This window comes from Peromyscus californicus, unplaced genomic scaffold (assembly GCF_007827085.1).
Source record: "Peromyscus californicus insignis strain IS unplaced genomic scaffold, ASM782708v3 Scaffold_11__1_contigs__length_118956290, whole genome shotgun sequence".
Taxonomy (NCBI): domain Eukaryota; kingdom Metazoa; phylum Chordata; class Mammalia; order Rodentia; family Cricetidae; genus Peromyscus; species Peromyscus californicus.
This window is the reverse complement of record NW_026294402.1, coordinates 75,162,501-75,184,848: the sequence shown is the minus strand read 5'-3', so window position 1 is coordinate 75,184,848 and position 22,348 is coordinate 75,162,501. Positions and strand designations below refer to the sequence as shown.

Here is a 22,348-nt window from a genome sequence, read left to right as displayed (position 1 = left end):
CTGGATGAAGAATTCATATCTCCACATCTCCTTCAAATGTCCAATTGTCAAATGTATTTGGGGCAAACAGAACTGTAAAAGCATGTGGCCAACCACAGCACGAGAAATGCTTACATAAGGAAAGGGAGTTATCCACCCCTTCCAATCCCAGCCCTCTCATCCACATTTCAGTCCTGTGCTAAGCAGAGCAGGGCAGGTTTTTACAGAGAAGCTGCTATGCAGATGAAACATTCTACACAATGCGGGGAGGCATCCCATTTGAGGCTAAATGCTTCTTACTCTGCGGCTCATCCATCTTTTGGCATCTGGGAAAAAGCAGTGAAGGGAGACATTAGTCTCCTTCCCTTTCAAAGACCCACTAGGAGGAGCATGGAAGATTCCACACTCCTCGTAGAGTTACACAGACTGGTATTCAGAACCTTAGGGTGGATTCTTCTCTGGGTCACCAGGTTTTACAAACGTTCTCTTCCCACAGATTCGTCAGAGTCTGGGGGGAGACATCCAAGGCTGGTTTGCCTCCAGTTTCAAATGGGTTTAGTAGCTCACCCACAGCCCTGCCTATCTCCTGGAATGCCTGACTCTCCACATAGCCACCTAGCAGGGGCTCTAACCCCAAGACACCATGCCGGAGATTTACCAATAGTGGGACATTTCACACCCTGTATTAAAGGCACACGACACACACAGGTGTTCTACATATAAGGCATTTATTTGAGTTTCTGGTACATTGGTATTTTAAGAAAGTATTAGATACACACTCTTCATGAAGAAAAATTAACAATTACAAATAGACAAATTTCCAGAAGTGAAAAGTGGCCACTTAATAAACCTGTTTGAAGTTGAGTTTCTTTATGAAAATTAAGATTAAAGATTATGCAGTTTTCAATGTGTATTAAATTTCCCTAATTATCTCCTGGGAAACTTCCAAGAATCAAAGTTACTTCATACATAGGTTAGTGCTGGAGAAAAAAGACACTGGTTTGAATTGCCGGAAGTAGTCAAAAGATGAGGCATTGCCATGGGCAGGCTCTCTACCTACCCTCACACAAGGCTCGTGTACAGGATGCCATGTTCTTTCCTGGGCACCTCCAGTTCAGCTGCACCATTCTTACCTGCTAAGATCTACACACCAGGTGACTCAATATCCAAGTTTACTAACCGCAATTTCTGTCCGTGAGTCGTACCAAATGCATCCTAAAACTCAGCAAGGACCCAGGAATGTTTGTATCAGTGTTTCCCAATTGACGTGCAGTCTTCAGGGGATGGACAATTTCCCATCTCTTCCACTACTGCCCTTATGGTTATCACTGTCCCACACCTCATCCTTATCCTCATTGTTAAATGTCCTCTGCCCTTCCCTCCCCCGCTGTTAGTGTATCTTCTGGGAGAAATTAAAACTCAATACTTATTTACCAATGTTAAAGATAAATGGGGAAATACAGAAACAACCATTTGTAAATCTCCCGGGACTGGCTAAGCAAACAAAACATTGTTTTCACTTTTTTTGCTACACAGCTGGAGGAAAGGCATATTTTTTTCATGGTCAAGTACAAATTGTATGACCTCCCTGGCTTTCTACAACTTTTTTTTCATGTAAGGAAGTAAGACTATCATTCATTAACTTAGTATTAACTGACTGATTAGTTCAATAAATATTCTGCTGATCCAAGTATCTTAAAGCTATTTTAAGAAACCAAAGGTCTACATATTTGAATCCCCTGAGAACCATATTAATAACCTGTGAGTAAAACTATCTTCCAAAAGTATCCAACTACAGGCCAGGAAGGTGTCTCCATGACAGAGCCTACCCTGTATGAAGCCCTGGGTTCGATCCCCAACATAGAAAAGGCAACCCAATTAATAAAGATCACATGCAATAAGTAGCTATTCTTACTATTATTTTGCCTGTGCTTTGTACTGTCTAAATCTCACAAACATCTCCTTATCTTGCCTTAAGCTGTGGTTGCTTGTGAAACAGGAGGGTTCACTGGCCTGGAAAGACATTTATCCAGGCCAGAGTGAGACCCTGTTTCCCCAGAACCCTTTAGGGCAGGCTGCTCTCAGTCATTTTACTTCTTTGCATAGTCCTGCACAGGTGTTGACTCCCTGACAGTGAAGGGGCTGCAGCTTCTGAACATACCAGGCCTCTACAAACTCCCTGTTCTTGCTGAGAGCGCAGCTCCTGCTGGCCTTGGACATTGTGTCACAACTGAATCCAACAGGGAAACACCTGCCAGTATTGTTTCACATTCTATTAAAATGTACACACTTTGGAAGAAACTGGAACTGAAAAGCATTAGAGGAATTATTTCTTCATATGTAGCATACGGGTTTAAAGTTATCATTTTAAATGATTGATTGAAATAGGAGTTAGTTGACTTGGGTACCCCCAGTTCTCACACGGCTTTTGTGGATCTGAACCTACAAAACCTGGAAGAGAGGCTGGATCGGCATCTCACAGAACATCGTTTCTGCTGTGTCCCCAAAAATGATGTCCTGAAGTTTGTCTGGAAGGATCTGAGTGCTATGCTATGACATGTAGAAGGCTCAAGGCCTGCCTGAATTAGGGCAGTTCTCCTGCTTGGCAAAATTAACTCAGGAGACCACTTGAAACAGAAAAATTGTAGGACAGCTGGGTGACATAATTAGGAAGAAAACGGTTTGACAGTTAACTGTAGAATTACCAAAGTCAAAATCCACACACACACACAAAACCTTTCAACAATGTTTTGTTGTCCTATATTTCCTATACATTTTTTTAAATTTTTAAATTCTGTCATAATAATTTCCACTTTTTGATTAATTTTTCATCTAGTGCTAATTTACGGATCCAGAAGATACATAAAAGTGCTACAGAAAATAGTGCTGAGCTGACAAGTCACTAACAATCAATTAGGCCCCCAGACTTTTTTCAAAGACTATACTACTCATTGATGATTAGAAAATAAAGTTTATTTGCTATCCTGCACAAATAAAGACACCAATCACAGGGGAGAGATGAAAGAGAAAAAAATAGGTTGTTTATTTCAGGAACTACACCTTCTGCCACCAATCACCAAATGACCGAATGCTGTATGAGCCTAAGCAGTAAGACAAGCTCCAGAAGAAAACCCCATTCACATTTTCAGTTATTAGTATAGATAGGGCCATTTAACTTCCTTAACACAGAACAATCATTTCCACAGCATCACAATAAATAAGTACTTCAGTACTAAGACATTTTAAGAGGACCATGTGACAACAGAATCTGCGGCTGCTACACATTAATCTCATCAGCTGGTAGATATTTCCTAACTGAGGTATCTTTCTAAAGAAAAAAACCCCCCTGAAATTTCAAAGGTTAGGGTATTTAAAAACGAAGGGAGTGTAAAGAATAATTTTACTTTCTACTTTTATTCTAAAATACAAACAAAGACTCCTTTGGGTGTCACCATAACTCCTTGATGTAGTTTTGTCTCTAAGTTCCTAATATTAAAGTCATAAATATCAGCTCCAGCTGCTGACATCTGATCAGGACCAACAGCACACAGAAGGAGTGTTTTAAAAACTGCCTGCAGCATGAAACAAGCCCTGCCTCGGTACAAGGGCTTCTGAGTTACCAAGTTTACAAAACAGCCCTACAATTACCCCATTTCAAAGACCAAAACAGATGCCCGGAAAAGGGACAGGAACAAGAAAAGTCTGAAGCAGTACACCAGCTTAAATCACAGGAAATAACTTAGACAAGGTTTGAACTGAAAAATTACAGTTGAGATGGGGTGGGGACAGGATTTGAATTTGGTCCAGTAAGGTCACAGCACCACCTCACCCTGTACCCCCTTCCAAAATGAAACAAAGCTGTATCAGAACTTCCAGTCATTCAAATGATCTGCATTGCTTTGACTCAACCATGAACTAGAAGATTCCAAGAGGAACACAGAGCTTGGCGAAAAGCGCCCTACATCAATGCTGCATATGCCTAGCACCTCTTCTGCATGTAATACATTCTATACATTAAGGCTCTTTCCAGAATCTAGAACTTGGGCTTCACTCAGGCTAAGCACACTGCAGGAAGAGGTAAATCCATTTCCATGGATTTCTGAGAAAGCAGACAAAATGCAACTTTTAGACCCAAAACTTCTGTGCCTTAATCATTTTAAGTACCTTAATTCTTGCACAAAATTAAGCTAAGATTTCGTTACCCCAGTTATAAAGGCACTGTGTCATCCTTTTAAAAAATTAAATATTTTGAAATTTAAAAAAAGGCTCATCCTTGACAATAATCACCATGGACTTAAGGTAGTCAGTGTGCAGAGTGAGAAGTATGGACTCTGTCCCCATGCAGAAGGCACGAGAACAGCCAGAGGTGCGAGTCACCACTGGGATCAGGGCTATTCTCTTTTTTGGTCCTGAATCCACTACCTCAACCTTAATTAACCTTGAACAAATTAACAAACTCCATGATTAATAAAACCTGTTCACTTTGCATAAGGCGTTCTACCGGGAGCAAGGATATGGTGAGCCTTCCGATCACCTCCCTGCCTGTGGGCCAGGGCGAGGCTGGGAGCCTGCGGTCTACTTGAGCAGGTTCTGCAGCATGGCCGTGGCATAGGTGGGCCGGGCCTGCCTGCTCTCAATGGCGCTCTGAAGGTACTGGATGCCTCCACAGCGCTCCCAGATCTCTTCAAACTGTCTGGGCAAGATCTCAGCGCCACGCTTCCGAGTCAGACCCGTCTCCTCGAGATTCAACTCACACATCTCCATGTCATCCTTGCCTGCAGACAGGAGACATCACAAAATTACCATCTCTTTGCACAGCATTTTTATGAGTGCTATTCCTGGAACACCTAACAATTCTCACAGATTTGAGAGCCTGTAACTATTTCTCTAAGATGGAAATCTTATTAAGTTCTCCAGAAATCACTTAAATTTGCCCCTACTAAGGGTTCTCAAAATTTATAAACCCCACCATTGATCAAAGAAGTCATCAGGGTTAATACGAATTCTGTGTGCCCTCAAAGCCAGTATAAAACTAGAGACAGAATTAAACACCAATGACAAGTTCTTAGAACATATTTTTATGTTCTTCTAAACAGGCATAAAAACAATTTTGCTTTGCAAATCAGTTAGCTAATCTTCCGTCAACCAGAACTGCAACTGAACTGCAAAGCTCTGTCATTCAACTCTGAAACCCAGTGACTGACTTATTACATTATATATTAGAATGTTTCATCCAAGGCTTTATCATCCTTTTTGTTTGTTTTTTTTTCCTGTGAATTATACACACCAGCTACAAGAAGGATGGGTGGCTTGTCAGGGTGGAGTTCCATCTGCCGAGCAATCCACGGTCCGTCGAAATGGGCATACCACCAGCCCTTTTTCTTGCTCTGAGGGTCTTTGTACTGGTCAGCCGGGCGGGATGAACGGGATGCGGAAGAAACGCTGCTGTCGGTTCATCTCAATCTCCTGTTGCCTGGCAGGAAGCTGAGCTGCAGGGTTCTGCTGAGCTATTACACAGAACAGGCAATGTTACACCAGCCGCCCGTGGGAAAAGAAAACAGACATCATTCCTAAAATACACCAAGAATTTTAAAGCGGGGAGGGGAGAACAGAGGTTCCTACAAGGAAATTTAAAATGTCAGTATTAGCTGCCTATTAATGAATCAGATTCAGAGTAGGATTTCTTATAGTTGTCTTTGCCAAAAGATGTTTCTTGGCACTATGAATGTGCATGCATTCATATACATGCCCAAGCACTGTGCATATGCACAGTGAACACACACATACTCAATTATTGTGCACACATGTATATACACATACATAGCCAGGCATGGGCACATGCATAGTACACACACTCAAGTATTGTGCACACTCATGGTACACATACACATTTACATATTATATACACACATGGCATACATACACACATTCAAGCATTGTGCATACATGGTATACACACTCAATCATTGTGTACATGCACACTACACATGCTAAAGCATTGTGCACACACAAAAGTATGGTATACACACACACACACACACACACAGGTGCTGCCGCCGCCGCCACCACCACCACCGCTACCACCACCAGAGGCAACAAAGCCCTTACCAGATTCCCACAAATGACTTATCAGTAACCCCAAATTAATTCACATACCAGGCAAGCAGTCTAGTATTATTATTCCTACAGGATTTCAAGTTAAAGTTGAAGAATAACTTATATTTGACTACTTAAAACTAAGTAAATAGCAATTTTAAAATTAGAAAGATTGTTCACTTAATTATATTTTCCTCAAAAAGAAAAATCCATTCAAAATTTTTCTTTTTTACTTACTCTGGGTTTTTTAAAGGCCAAGATAGCACAGATAACAGTATTGAGAGAAACCTGCCCCCCCAAAATACTCTACCTATAGCAGTAAGTATGACCCTTTCCTCAAAACTTTCACTTTGAAATGAGATTTCTCTTGCAGAAAACCCACTGAAATAAGTGGAATGTATATCCTATATGGGTTTCCTTGCCAATAGAATGAAAACTTCTTCCTTTTTAACTAGTTCTCAGCCTTGCTCAATTCAGCACTGAATGACTGGGCTTTTATTTAGTGTGCAAATGTAAACACTTTCCTAGAGCAATGGCTTCACATTCTGGGCAGCATAACTCAGGCGAGGCTGTTTATATGCTTTATATCTTAGCTTTGAAAGTAGAACAACAATTTACTGCAGTCCTAAGAACCTCAGTATGAAAATCAAAGAGCATCCAGGAAAGAGTAGACAACACATAAAAACCACGCACAGTCACGTGGCTTTTCTGAGAACTTGCAAAAACACCAAGAGGATGAAAATACTCCTGCTCTAGTTTTTGCCCCAAGAAACAGCAACAGCTTATGGAAAGTTAGATTTATTTATTTGCAAATCAGAAAAAGCAAAAAAGCACGTAAGAAGGCCACACGTGCCTGCGAAAGAATGAGGGGCCAGTTTTGTTAGAGACATTAGGACCCGCATGGCCTTCAGCACAGAAATCAAGATGGGTTTGTGTTCTCTTCCTGGTCTGTCCATTGTTCTTGGCAACTCAGTGATCACACTTGAAGTTTAGAAACACTGGCTTTAGGCCAACCAGGGCTACAGAAGTAGACCCCCCACCTCAAAAATTAAATAATAAATACTTTGAAAACACCAACCCTTCTGGGTAGTAAATGAGTGATTGGAAATTTACTAGGGCATTGACTGCCTCTATTTGCTAACTTATTTTCTAAGATAACTACCTCCTGAAGTTAATACGCTGAGTAAAATTAAAAAACTAAACTTTTTGATAGCCTTTTCTAGTAACAAGAGACTTAAGTTTTACTGAAAAGAGCGAGGCACTTCGGTTAAGTTAAAAACACCAGACATTAAAATCTTGCCACCAATCTTTTCAACAGTTTGCTTTCCTCCAACCATGCTCACTTTAAAAGTCGGAGGGAAAGAAATAAGCCCTGGCACTTGGAAGGCTGAGGCCAGTCTGAGATCGCTAACAGTGAGACGATGCTTCAAACAACAAAACAAAAATATAAATAATAAGAAGCACTTAGAAAAATCAGGTCCAACAGGCTGGCAAATGAATATAACTGCTCAACTCTAGGAACTTACTATAGGTAAAAGTGGTCCAAAGCTTCTAAGGTATGGAAGAAAATGGGCATCACAGGAAGTTATTTCCCTCTTCCTGCTAGTAGGAGTCATTATTAAATTTGTGCATATTACTACAAAGAACTCAAATCTCCTTGGACAGAACACAGGTACCATCACAGCGCAGCATCTGCAACCAGCACCTAAGAGTTAGTCTTTCTTGTAGAAGGTCAGCTGGGAAGTGAAGACAGCGTTTTGCTACAGTAAGTGGTATACACACCCAGTTTTAAATGCATGAAATTTGGCAAAGGATGCCATCATTCCGTCAATCATCATTCTGCACACACGTTTTGGATTGATCTGAGAAAATGTATCATATCTCAAGTTAAGATATATCGTAATGTAGGCAGGTGTCTTTAATATACTACAACTCCACTTACAACGTAGCAAAACGATGCTTGGCAGAAAGTTAGTGCTCTATAGAGTACGTTAACCCCTCTTCCAGTTAGCTCATGAGTTACCACCCATTGACTTACGTGAATTGTTCAAAAATGGCGCAAAATCTGTGAACAAATATTGTATGTTGAGGAAAAGATAACAATGCCAAAGCTGTTGAATGAGCATTTTTCTAATTTATAAATCTGTCCCATCAATTGAGGTGGTGACCAACATGCAAATATTCTATCAGTAGCAAAGAACTCAAAGACTAGTCTATATGTACATGGTACTCTGATTTTTAAAAATTGCTTTAGAAAGCATAGAAGAAAGAAAGAAATGAGGCGAGGGAGGGAGGGAAGCTACATAAATAATTAATTATATTTTATGGAGTTCTGTTTGAGGCACAGGTGAAGAGAACAAAAATTTAAAAATTTTACTACATTTATAATTTTAGGACATAAAAACCTAACTAATAATAATGAAATTATATTCTAATTTCTTCAAATTTCTTAAATCTTAAACTTATGTATTTTATTTTAGAAACTTGGATTAAATGATTTTCAAAATCATGGTTTGAAGCAATTATAAATACTCACTAGGTGATTTGCCACTGTCCAAAATTATTTGTGAAAATCTCTTTGTGTGATAAATGAGATGAGCATTATCAGTCAGCCCAGGAAAGGGGACTAATGCTCCTTATTCATTGCTGTAAAATTTACCAAAGTTTATCAATATATTACTCTTATGCTCTATGACATCAAGTTTTGTTTTTGTGAATTATAAAGTGTCCTCATTCCACATTTTCAAATGAATTGCAAAACATCTAAATACAAAGCCTACACAGCACAGAATCTTCTCCATTGACCTATGACCTAACCCTGACACCTCTCGCCCCTCCTTTCAGCAACATTCCTGTGTCAGACTGAATTTTATATGAGAAAAATACACACAGAAAAGATGATACGTACTTTACAGGCAGAAGTAAATTTTTGTTCTAAAAATTTTCTGAATGCTAATATATTGATTGTAGGTGTATAAAATTCTTGTTTGCTTTTACTCCTGGATAGGACTCTTAAGAAATTTCTCTGAACTAGATTGTATGAGCAAGAATTGTTGAGACCAAGGTTGGATAAAGCACAGGGACAAATAGCCAAACTAATGGAAACACATGAACTATGAACCAATAGCTGAGGAGCCCCCAGCTGGATCAGGCCCTCTGGATAAGTGAGACAGTTGAATGGCTTGAACTGTTTGGGAGGCATCCAGGCAGTGGGACTGGGTCCTGTGCTCAGTGCATGAGCTGGCTGTTTGGAACCTGGGGCTTATGCAGAGACACTTGGCTCAGCCTGGGAGGAGGGTACTGGACCTGCCTGGGACTGAGTCTACCAGGTTGATCTCAGTCCTCGGGGGAGGCTTTGCCCTGGAGGAGGTGGGAATGGGGTGTGGGCTGGGGGAAAGGCGGGGAGGGGGGCGGAGAAGGGAGGACAGGGGAATCCATGGCTGATATGTAAAATTAAATTAAATTATAAAATAAAAAAAATTTCCCTGACCTAATACTGTACTCACAGCAGCAAGATGTTATTTGCTCCATTTGGGGACAAAAGTAGATTAAAAATAAAAGTAGCAAAGTTCAATTCAAAACCCCCCTTCATTTGTGTTGTCCTTACTCAGACGTGTGCATTTTACAAGACAGTGAAAATCTGTCAAGGTAAAGGTGATCATAAAATGTTTACAGCGAAGAAGAGTAGAGCTAAAAGGAAGAGCCCATTGCTTTTCTTATGTGTGTGTGGGGGGGGGGGGTTATATACAAAACAAACATGATTTGTGGCAAAATCTTAATACATAAACCATGAACAGGTCATAGAGCCATGCTGTCTTTTCCAATACAGAGAAAAGTTGAAGGAGAGTTTTGAACTCACTGTTCATTCAACCTTTCAAAGCTGACCATATCTCAGCTCTAGATGATCCCCATGCCCTCATCCTATTAAAATTTGCCAAAAACAGACCCTGAACAGTCAGTCACCAGCACTGTCTCCCTTATCAACAATACTGACCTCAATAACTCTTTGCAACAACTGAGAAGAACTGAGGTCCTACCATTTAACTGAATTTGATTAAATGTTGCATTTATTTCCCTGAAAAGCAGTGAGAATTTAAAACGACACGCAAGAACTCAAGCTCAATACATTGCTAAACCACATGGTCAAGTGTTGACTTTGATACTAATCTGAATTAAGAAAAATTATGATGGTATAAAAGTATTAAGGTGACAAATGAAATTCCAGTTACTGTTCTAAATTTTAAAAAAACTGGGGCTGAAGAGATGTCTCAGTGGTTAAGAGCATGGGCTGCTCTTTGAGTGGACCCAGGTTCAATGCCCAGCCCACACAGCAACTAAGAACCATCTGTAACTCCAGTTCCAGGGGATCCAAGACCTTCTTCTGACCTGCACACCTGTGGTGCACACACATACATCCAGGAAAAACACCCATACACAAGACAAAAATAAACATTGTTTAAAAACTGAAGATGTAGCTCATATTGCAGGTCATCTAAACCATCATGACAGTCTGCCATGCCCTGGTGAGTCTGCACTGCCCACTTTCTGGCTCAAGTGAACACGTGGTTTCCTGCATCTGGGCAAAACTCACAGTAGTATAAAATAAAATTTTCAGTGAATCTTTTTTTAAATAAGACAATCAGCATGGTAGTGGAGAACAAGAACCAATTCTTTCCTTACTAGGCCATTATCCCATGAAGGCACCAGAAGGGATGTATATCTCCATATTAAAAATATAAGTATATTTAGTTATTTGAAGAACTACTCTAAAAACTGAGCTAGATTAAATTTCAAAATGAGACCTTGGTTAACAATATAAAAGTGCTAATTTTCATATGTAAGCTCATGGATATCCAGAATAAACTGATCATAGTAAATAGTAACCTTGACATTTTCACATGTAAGCATTTTATTGGTTTAGACTTTTTGCTATGTTGAGAACAGCACATGCCAGGCAAACACTGGTCCCAGCATATCACCAGCCCTCCATACATAATACTGATGTGTGTGCGTACATGTTTATGTGTGGAACTATGTACTTAGTATTGTATAACTTCTTATAAGACAGGTCATCATGGTTGTATCATGTTCACTAGATCACAATATGAGAAATTTATGTTGACTTTTTACTCAAAAAAATCATGTATAGCTACATGCATTTATAAATAATATACTTGGAACATTGAAAAGTACAGATTTGTTTTTACCATAATCAGTAACAGACTTGGGAGCACGCTGCTCTGTTTCAGTATTTCTCTTCTTGTTCTTGGATTTCCAAGCATGATACACTTTCAGTCTCCTGTGAAATTCTTCTCTGCACGCTGCCAGGAGCTCAATGTCTATTGATTACATAGAAAGAAAAATTAACATCCTAAATGATTCATCTGACATAATTATTCCATAGCATAAACAGGTATATATAACAGGTTTTTAGTTTACAGTACAAGATGAAAAGTGAACATTTCACAATCTTTCACATTTACAGATTATTAATTACACATTATTACTATCCTATATCATTTGTTCACCTCAAGAACTCTAAACTAAATAGGTATTTTTTATATGAAGAAATAGAATCAGAAAGGTTTTTAAAAGGAAGAAATGTGTTCAAATACAAGCAAGAGTTAAATGTACCACATTTTCACATTTATAAGATGCTGTTCTCTCTCAGAGGACAGGAACATAGCAAGAGCTCCCCATCACTAGTCAGTGTCCTGACCTTAAACACTGTGGTTTAAACAAGACTCTAACTGTGTGAGGCTCTGGATAGTCTCTCATATGAACTGTTCTGCTGGGAGCAGGGGGAAGCAAGATAAAAAAGGAATGGTTACATTGTTATTTATTACTATGGCTTCATAGAAAAGATCCAGATAGCCAACTATTTAACCATTATGATTAGCATTAGAAGAACCAATCACTAATATAGCCCAAGTCATAATTTTTATTTGTTCCTTTTCTGTGACCTAGGTAAGAAATGGGCAAATGCATTTAATTCAATAATCATGCTGAGATGGCTAGTTTTAATTGTCCACCTGAGATAATCTAGAATCCCCTGGGAAAAGAGTCTCAAAGAGACACAGTCTAGATCAGGCTAGTCTGTCTGTGGACATGTCTATGGGAGATGGTCCTGACTGTGTTAACTGATGTGAGAAGGTGCAGCCCATCAGGGTCAGCAGCATCCCCTAGGTTTGCACCAGGACTCTGTAACAGTGAACAAGCCAGACAACTACAGTGTGCGCATTTATTCTTTCTGCTCCTGACGGTGGGTGTGATACCAGCTGCTTTAGCCTCCTTGTCCTGCATTCTGATGGACTGTAACCTGGAATTACAGGCAACAATAAACCCTTTCTCCGCTGACTTCCTTTTTGTCAGGGTATTTTATCACAGCAACAGGAAGGAAACTAGAATACATATCTTTCTTTTGATTTTGTGACTAAATTATGTCTTCATTTTCAAGGGAACAAAGAATAACAAATATACTGGCATAGGTACTTTGCACACACACACACACACACACACACACACACACACACACACACACACACACACACACACACGCATGCACATGCACACACTCCAGTCTAGGGATTTATCTTATTGGCATTGGTATAGACCCCTCCTCTTCATCTTCTCCCTGAACTCACCACAAGAAGTATTGATAGTATCACGTAGTTCTGCATATTTCCATTTACTAAGATCGTGTTTCTTGGTACCAGCAGCTGCCTTGGTAGCTTGTACAGCAGGACCTCTGTAATCATAAATTGTACATATTTAAACAAGAAATATACTGACTAAGGAGCAGGCACTCAGAGTCAAGCTTCATGATTTATTGTAAGCTCAATGTAACCAAGAAAGAGGTTAAACACATCAGATTTCAAAACATGAAAAGAAGGAACACAGATGTTATGGTCAATAAACGCTGAGGAGCTGAAATCCCGCCTCTTGGGTACCACACAAGTAAGCCCCACCCCACCCTTACCATCTTCTACCTGGAACACCTCCCTCCCTCTTAAAAAGGACAATGAAGGCAAGCTTCCTGAGAGCATGTGCTCGTCTCTCACCATTTTACATTTTGAAAGAACAGCCATCCCAGCAAACTGGCCGAGATAGAGACACTGCGTGACTGACACTATTGGAAAACCATCTTTGAAAATACAACATCCTTTTTGTGTCTTGTCTTGAGCTCTTTTCCTTCTGCTTATTTGTTTTGTCCTACTCGATGTGCTTGTTTTATCACATTATATTACATTATATTTTATTTTATTATGACCCCCTAGGAACCTATCTGTTTTCTAATGAGAGACAGAAAGGATCCAGTGAGAGGGGAGGTGGGGAGGAACCGGGAGGAGTAGAGAAAGGGAAAGCTGTAAATCAGGATACATTATTTGAAAAAAATCTATTTTCAACAAAATAAAAAAAAATTAAAAGAAAAGATATCACCTTTTCCTGAGGTGATAGAAATTATACTTTTACTATTAAACTTAAAATGAAGTAAGATATCTTTGCCTCTTTTAAAGGCCTAGGTGTATATTTTGGGTGATAAAATGGCATATTTCTTGCTACACAGTTAAAACGCTTTGACACAGTGACCATCATATATGTAGGAGCGACTGATGAATAACAGGTACTGGTATACCTTCCTTCATTTTATGATTGACATCTGTTTTACCGCAGAATCTGCATTTCTACCAAGTTGTATAACTGACAATTTTGCATATAGCTTTTCATTCCTAACCCTAAGCCCTAAGAGTCAAGTGTGAGCTCCAGAGCAAACCTAGGCGCCCAACAACAGAACCAAATTATGTCAGGATTTGCAGGAAAATGTATGTGACTGGAAATAATCACATTAACGAATTGTCGGTCTCAGAAAGATAAATCTCACATTTTCTCTTATTTTTGACTTCTGAGTTTTATACAGATAAATAAAACCATGTATGTATCTATGAAATGGAAGTAGACATTTAACTGTCTAGGGGACAAAGGGACTAACAGGAGGGACAGGCAAAATAAAAGAGTGGGTGGGATATGGCAGAAATATGCTCAATAGATAGTTGTGTGAAAATGTCCTTATGGAACGCATATGTGTACAATGAGTACACAGTAAAAACTGTTTAAAGAGCCAGCTACGTGTCTGCAAGAACTATTATTCTTACCAGTGCTTTATGTTTTAATGCTTATGAAAATGCTCTTTTCTACATCTCTAAACTGTCATCCAATTAAGTGGCTAAAAGAAAAAAAATCACTTTTTCCTCTTACTCTTTTAAGAATGTTTTCTAGGACAGTAACTGAAAATTATTATGTTTTTCTGTTTTCTTTTGTTTTGAAAATAAAGTCAACTTATATAATATATAGCTTGATAGTCAAATATATAAAAGAGACCAATATATACATATGTGTGTGTACATGTGTGTATTGTGCTTTGATACATTCTGAAGAAAATACTGAATTCAAATTACTATCGCATAAAATGTAACACTAGCTTTTCATTCATATTACTAAACCTGCTAAAAACATATTTGGAGGTAGAAGTAGTAAATGAACTTAATGCATGAAAATGCTCTCCTCCCCATCTCTGTATTATTAAAATCGTAAAACAAAAGTATAATCTACTGATTAGCCTTCCCATAAAGACAATCACACAAGCATTAGAATCGTAATAGAATTTACTTGACTTTTAAGATCTACTAACTTAGCACTTTAATTAATCTTGAAAATTTAAAGTTGACTGAATAGTGTTGATTCAAATTTACTTTTAAAAAACTATGGACTAGGGCTGGAGAGATAGCACAGCCATTAAAGGCTAGGCTCAAACCACCGCCCCCCCAAAAAAATTATGGTTATTTTATTTGGAAATTCACTTTATACCAGTGGATTTTAAACTAGTATTCATGTTTAACATACACACTTACATCCCCCTCAGCTAGCCTATGTGGCTCCCATCCCCAGGGTGGGTTCCAAAGTACTCATTCCATGGGGATGAGACTGAGAGCACAACCCAGCCCCAGTGAAGACTTGCCCCATCCCAAATGCCAACTGTGTCCTCAGTGAGAAACATGGGTTAGAAGAATGTTGCTTCTCTCTGTGTTAGGATGTTATTTCTCATACAGAAAAGTTACATGGCATATTTCATACAACAGGTTCTAGTCCAAATAATCAAAAGGAAATTAAAAATATGATTTTTGTAGTAAGTATTTATTTCTGTAAACACACTGCACTAACCTACTCAAAATTTCTGACATTTCTTTGGCCATTTGTTCCCTATAAGAAAAAAAATAATAATATAACACAATTATACATAAGGCACATCACATAAATTGCTTAAAATATATGAAAATATACTTCATTTTTAATATTATCAATACTGTAACTATTCACTTTACTTTGCAAGGTATCTATTAATGACATACTTTCCCATAGTTCTATCCATAAAACACGCCAAGATCTTTGAGTTTAAAATTATTTGCACACATCTCTATCACTGTGCAAAAACCTCCAGATAAAATTTCACGAGGGCCATGCTTCGGTGGTATTTTTTTATGTTCAGAATATAAATAGCATGCTCTAAATGCATGCAGAAAACTTGGCAGGATGCAGATGCTGTACAAGGATTTTTGTACCAAAGATGCTTAGCGCGTTTTTGTTAGTTAGACAAAGCTTCATGGGGGTAAACCAAGCTGATAGGCTCGAATAACAGTCTAGAGATCTTCAGTTCCAAATCAAAATGTATATTTAAAAAAGAAAAGGAGAAAATCAATACAAGCACTTGTTAAACGAAATACCTGATGCAGTCTGACCTTACAAGGATAAGGACATCTAAAAGAAAAAGCTGCTATTTCTTTAATTACTCAGGAGACTGTCGCTTTTCTCAGCATTTGCTTAATTCTATGAAGCAGAGTGACAGTTTCATTGGGCTCAAGAAACCAACACTTTCTTGATTTCATCTCACCCCTGTCCTTTGCTTTTTTCCCCTTCATAATTAATCATTTTCATATATGTTCTATTCGTCCAACTCTAGCAACCACAGCACTTCAGTTAAAAAATAAATAAAAATCACAAGTTAAAAAGATGGATGAATTGGCTGTGGGTACAGTTTCCTAGATGCCTGCAAAGAGCTGGAACTCTGCTTAGGGGGCAGGGTTTTGCATTCAGTGTGTGTGTGTGTGTGTGTGTGTGTGTGTGTGTGTGTGTGTGTGTGTGTGTGTGTATGTGTGTGTGTGTGTGTGTGTGTGCATGTGTGTGTGTGTGTGTGTGTGTGTGTGTGTGTGTGTGTGTGTTATTGGTGGAGAGTTGTCCAAGCAAGCACAGTAGGAGAAACTAAACTTGCAGAAGCTGACCAAAGAGGAAACCCACAAAATAAACTATGCACATGTAATCTAATAAAATTATCTTTTCAGCAATATACCATCCATCTCTCCTAAAACTATCAGTTTTTCATAATTTTGTAACTTTCTAAAAGTATCGTTTTTAAAATATTTGTAATTCTATTGTTCTTTCTGTTTTTACCATCTCTTTCCCCTAAAGTGCGCTCCATCTATTTGTTTATTCATAGCAGGTTTCCAAGGAGTCAAATCACTTTTCAAAGCTCTTATCACATGGTCTGTTGATCATACAGAAATGTCTCCAAGAGACAACTTCAACCAAGTCACTCTTCTCCCTGATCCTCACCATTTACACCAGGTTCTACACCAACTACAGGCGATTCGCTGAGCCAGACTGGCCCTGGCATCTAGGTACTTTCGCCTTCTGGCTGTGCTGAGCTACCTGCAAATGCTTGCAACTTCACCTTAGACATTAATTACAGTGTTGACTTAACAAGCTCACATGACAACTATAAAGTAGTTGTTCTAATGGAGGGAGAGGAAACAGTGGCCACTCAGCATGTATTCTGAATTTCTGGTTGGTGCTTATGTAATAACAATGCTGCAAGTTTGCAGTCCTGGTGCCTGTTGAGATGTTGGGTCAGCAACTTAAGTGTCCTGCACAGGAACTGTCCTCCGACACACATAAGATCAACATGTATGCTGGACACATAAAAGTGAAGCATACACACAGAAATACATTTTGCATGCAAATTGTTTTCGATGTTAATAACATATTTCTGCATAGTTTCTATGCACATTTTTTTATTTTTTAATACACAGCTTTTATGCAGATGCAAACATTGTATAACCGAGGAGAGATTATGCCTAGCTTTGTTTGGCAGTCTGGAGAGGAACGTCCTTGACACTGTAGCAGTGGAGCTCACGAGATAGTCTCCTATCAGTTTGCATTTCTAGCTATAGTATTCATGGGGATTCTCTATGTAAGAAGAAACATCTAATCATGGGTCATGTCTTCTATAGCAACTATGCAAGCACCATAATTAACATTTCACTGTGAATGGCTGCCCTTTCTCCTTCCCATGTGTCTTCAAGGGAGCTGTTGACACAGTCCATGTTGTTTATGAAACACCTGCTCTTGATGCTGCAGTCCGATACAGTCAAGAACTGGCTTAACCCTGCTAAAATTCAGGTTGTATAAATATCCTGAAATGTGTACAGTATGTTCTGTTATTTTCCAGTGTTATTAAGAGCCTCTCTCTGTGAGGAAACTTACAACGAAAGAAGTGTTATCTATAAACCTCAGATGGAGACCCACTTCAGGTATTAGTAGAATTAATCACCACATACACTGAAAACTATTTTACTTATTCTTACTCTTCCACACCTGCTATAAAGATGTTAGAGTGAATTTACAACACATAAAACAAGTTGGTATTAAAGTTCAAACAACAGCAGAAAAAAAATTCACAAGCTATTATGGCTGAGCACCAAACACTTCCCTTAGGCAAGAAAAAGTGAAAAAAAATATTTCATTGTCTTTTGATAAAAGGAAGCAATTTAAAATTTACTCCAAGGAAGGAACTACTTCTCAAAAAATAAACCCAATCTTTAAAGAGACGAAGAGATATGACATACGGTGTCATTTGGGGTCTTGCTCCATTAGTTCTGTGAAAAGAATATGTTTTGGTTAATATCACCACCATCTCAGAACTGTAAAAATCTGGATTAGGTAAATTTGTGTTCTAATTACTCATTGATTTAAAACTACAAGTTATATTTAATCTACATAAGATCATTAAGACTTTAATGTGTTTTTAAAATAGTCATTGGAAGGATTGTGAAATAATAAATTAATGGAATTAGTAAAAAAATTAAAGAGCAAATGTATTAAGATTGGAAAATTCAGACATTCATATGCTGTGAGATTTGGTGTTAATAGAAATTTGGATGTCTCTATAATTTCACGTGATTTGAAGTTATCAGTTTGTATCAAGGATCGTAAGTGTAAAGGATTAAGATGATATTGGAAAACATATTACATGTGTGCAAACAAATCTTACTTAGAAGTTGCTGGACAGGAACTTAAGCTGGAAAAGTAACTAAGAAATGTTTAGTACAGAAGAAGCCTTGTATATACATAAATATTACATATATAATTTATATAATCATTACAGTCACTTTTGTGTGTACAGTTCTAGCCATCTCATTTACAGTGTCATATACTTTCATATACAGTTCAGACTCCAAAGCTGTTCAAATAATCACATGCTGGAAAAACTTGTGATAACAAATGAATGAAAACCATCTTTGCAGCTATATAAAATCTAACCACCTGAATGGCGCTGCCTTTCCTTTTACAAGCGAATAGCGCCATCTAGTGATTATAATTTAATATGCACCAGATACGTCTGAAAACCAAGGTTACAATGTCTATTCGCATCTCTTGGGATATAGAAAGCATATACCTCTCACAAATTTGTTTTGCCTTTTTAAACGAATAATCAAAATAACTGTTTCTATATTCTAAAGTTCTTAAATGAGAAATATTAACTTTTCTGTAACTTGACGCCAAATATTAAGAACTTCCATACTGCTCCAAACTCCACCATAGTATCTAGACATAATTCAGAATCTAAGGAACTAAAATAATTCTGTAAGATCGGCTTTCCTCCTTGTAAAGGAATCGTTCTTATTTTGAGGCACGGGAGGGTAAACTGCACCTCACTGCAGTGTTAAGAATGTGGTGTATTGTTTCAAATTTGTGTTAGGAAACCAAAGACTTTATATGTATTAAGCTGCACTATAGTATAGTCTCTAACTTCTATGTCAGTATTTAACAAGTATTTAGAAACTAACTTCTACCCCGGACACAATGGCCTTAAACAACTTCAGAAATAAAGCTGAGTTTTGTTCTTAATAGAACAACCATTAAGTGATACCTGGGGTTTTATGTTTTAACAGTTCAATAACTAAATGGAAAATCAATTGTTTCATTCATTCATTTAAGTACAAAAGTACCCGACTAATTTTAAAATGTTTTTACTTCAAATATGTCCAAACCTAAAACCTACGACTCTCTCCTAGCCCTCTTCAAATAGAGATGAGAAGCAGGAAGCTCAGGCAAGCCCAGTCAGGCTCGACCCAGAGCCCCAGTACCTTCGGAGCGCCAGGTCACTCTGCGCCTCGTCGCTGATGAGCTCAGACTCGTTCTGGGCGATGCGCAGGGCCAACTCGCGGTCTCTGCACTCCTGTGCCAGGACGGCCTGCTGCTGGGACTCCTCCACCCGCTGTCGGGCCAGCTGGGCCTCCACCTCAGCCTGCAGCACAGAAAGGCACACCTAGCAAGAGCTCTTCATCCTCACAATTATTACCTCAAACAGAGGAAAGCTTAGTGGCCCGGGCCAGATTCTCTACTTACAGACAGTGCTTAAACACAAGTCTCTCCCTCTTACAAGGTCCCCCCCCACCCCCCCGTGTTATCATTAATGCTTCACTTCCCCAAAGCCAAATGAAGCTGCAGGGCTCCGCCTTTCTGTGACCACAGCACGAGTATCCCCAGTGTCACGTGAGCATCGGCCGCTAACAACAACACATATGCAGAGGATGCAGGACTGAAGGATGGTTGTTCCACTTACAAGCATATACTATGAAAGCCAGACAAGAGACACCTGATCAACCATTCTTAGATGGGACTCTAAAAACTGGGAGTCAAGGGCCAGGTGGTAGTGGCACGGGCCTTTAATCCCAGCACTTAGGAAGGAGAGGCCGGTGGATCTCTGTATACAGAGCAGTTCCAGGACAGCCAGGACTGCACAGAGAAACCCTGTCTTGAAAAGAAAAACAAACAAACAAAAAACCAAGCTGGGAGTTGAGGACTATCTTAAAATTAACTCATTCATATTATTATTTATAGTTACAAAATAACACTGCAAAACACTCAAGTTATTTTTAAGCAAGTTTTTAATTTTTAAAATATACTTTATTATCATTATTATTATTATTATTATTATTATTATTATTATTATTGAATCACTTCCCCCTTGCCTATCATCCCTCCAGACCTTCCCATGCCCCCTCCTTCCAATTCCTTCCATGTCTCCTCCGCTCTCAAATTGATACCCCCTTTTTCTGTGATTAACTTTGATTACTATGAAGTAAGAGATTTCCATGTGGGATTTTTATACATATTTCATTTGGGTTGACTTCTCCATCCCTACCTCATCTCTCTGCCCACTTTCCCCCTGCACCCCTCTCTCCAAGTATTCTCCCTGCCACTTTGTTCCATTGTCTTAACATCTCTTTTTTCGTGTCTCATGGCCCCTTTCTAGTTTACTGGCCTGAACCCACACTTAGTCCCACCTGGACACATGTATTTGTCTTCCTGACCCTCAGTTACCTCACTTAACATAATGCTTTCTGGTTCCTAAGGTTACATTTAAGTGAATGCTTATCTGAATTTCCCCTCAATGCAGTAACAATACTAATGCTTACTGAACTAGGAATTGTTCTATAAGCTTTAACATGTAAAAACTCATTTAATATAACTATTATTTATCCCCACTCTACAAAGAGAAATTCATTGTGATATATAATGTCTCCATTTCTGTTAGTGACGAAGCCTGGATTTGAACTCACTTCCCTAGCACCAAAGCCCCACCTCACACTCCCTTCAGAATTAGCCTTTAACCCCTGGGGTAAACCAGTGATAGCTACTCAGGCCAGCCAGCTCGCTTCAGTCTTTTCGTTACTTGTGGATTCTATTTCATAGAAATACAGTTCAATGAGCACACACCTGGATCCGTTTCTCATCGTCTTCCCTCTTCTTCCTCTCCTCCTCTTCTTGTTTTCTCTTCGCTTCCATCTCAAGTTTCCTAAGAATGGGAGAGAGAACTCTTCAAAATTCTAACTATGAGAAATCCTTCAGAAGACAAACAGGCTAGAAGTGAACAAGCATCAGAGAGCAGGATGAACCCAAGCCAGCCTCGAACCACACGCATCATCAACTTGGTTCAAATACCATAAAGTTTAACTCCCATAAACAGTTCTTAAATAAAGCAAATACAATCATCTACCATAACGTAAAGCACTTCTAGATTAACTTGATAACGAGTTCACAGCCCAAGAAAATGAAGTTGGCGTACAAAAGGGCAACCTGCATGCCTATGTTAACAGAAGCATGTATTCACAATAACTAGGATATAGAATTAGCCCAGGAGCACAGCAGAGGATGAAGAATGAAATCCTGCCATCTACAGCAAAATGGATAGAAGTGAAGGACATCATGTTAAGTGAAATAAGCCAGGAAACACAGGAACTGTGTGTTCTCTCTTATGGGGGAACTTAAGGAAAAGACAGAACTCTATCTGAAAGTAGAGTAGTGATTTCCAGGGACGCTGCAGAATGCTTGCCAGGTAAGAGACAAGGAGGAAGAGAAAAGGAGTGTGTGGGTACATCAAATGCACACTACACATGTATGTTAGTAGCAAATGAATCACATTAATATGTACAGTTAATATGTTTTAAACAAAATAAAATTTTCTGGGCAGGGTGGCTCATGCCTATAGACACAGCACTGAGAGGCAGTGGCAAGAGGATCGCCCCAAGTTTGAGGACACTCTGACTTATATATTTTATTTTATATTTATATACATTTATATAGCAAAATGTAGGTCAGCCAGGGCTAAAAGACCCTGTCCACAAAAGCCAAGGAAGACAATAAAGCTAGATTGTATTAAATTGTTTGTGCTACCGCTCACTCAAAAAGTCTCAGACTTTAGGGCCAACAAGAATGCTCAGAAGGTAAAGGCACTTGCCACCAAGAATGATACTATCAATCCCAAGAAACCACATGATGAAGGAGGGTACCAACTCCCACAAGTTGCTCTCTGACTTCCATATACACACCATGGCAAAGAAGTCACACACACACACACACACACACACACACACAC

The 22,348-nt window shown here is 38.9% G+C and overlaps 1 protein-coding gene across 1 annotated transcript in view; it reads right to left on the bottom strand.

The window, feature by feature from the left end:
- Nucleotides 1–688: 688 nt before the first annotated feature.
- Myo6 (myosin VI) overlaps nucleotides 689–22,348 on the bottom strand; it is a 146,660-nt gene continuing 125,000 nt past the window's right edge. The window contains 11 exon segments of the mRNA XM_052715203.1: nucleotides 689–4,754; nucleotides 5,267–5,396; nucleotides 5,398–5,486; nucleotides 8,114–8,140; nucleotides 11,283–11,414; nucleotides 12,720–12,823; nucleotides 15,295–15,333; nucleotides 18,033–18,062; nucleotides 18,458–18,484; nucleotides 19,554–19,714; nucleotides 21,190–21,268. Coding sequence (XP_052571163.1) covers nucleotides 4,555–4,754; nucleotides 5,267–5,396; nucleotides 5,398–5,486; nucleotides 8,114–8,140; nucleotides 11,283–11,414; nucleotides 12,720–12,823; nucleotides 15,295–15,333; nucleotides 18,033–18,062; nucleotides 18,458–18,484; nucleotides 19,554–19,714; nucleotides 21,190–21,268 — 1,018 coding nt within the window. The 3' untranslated portion in view covers nucleotides 689–4,554.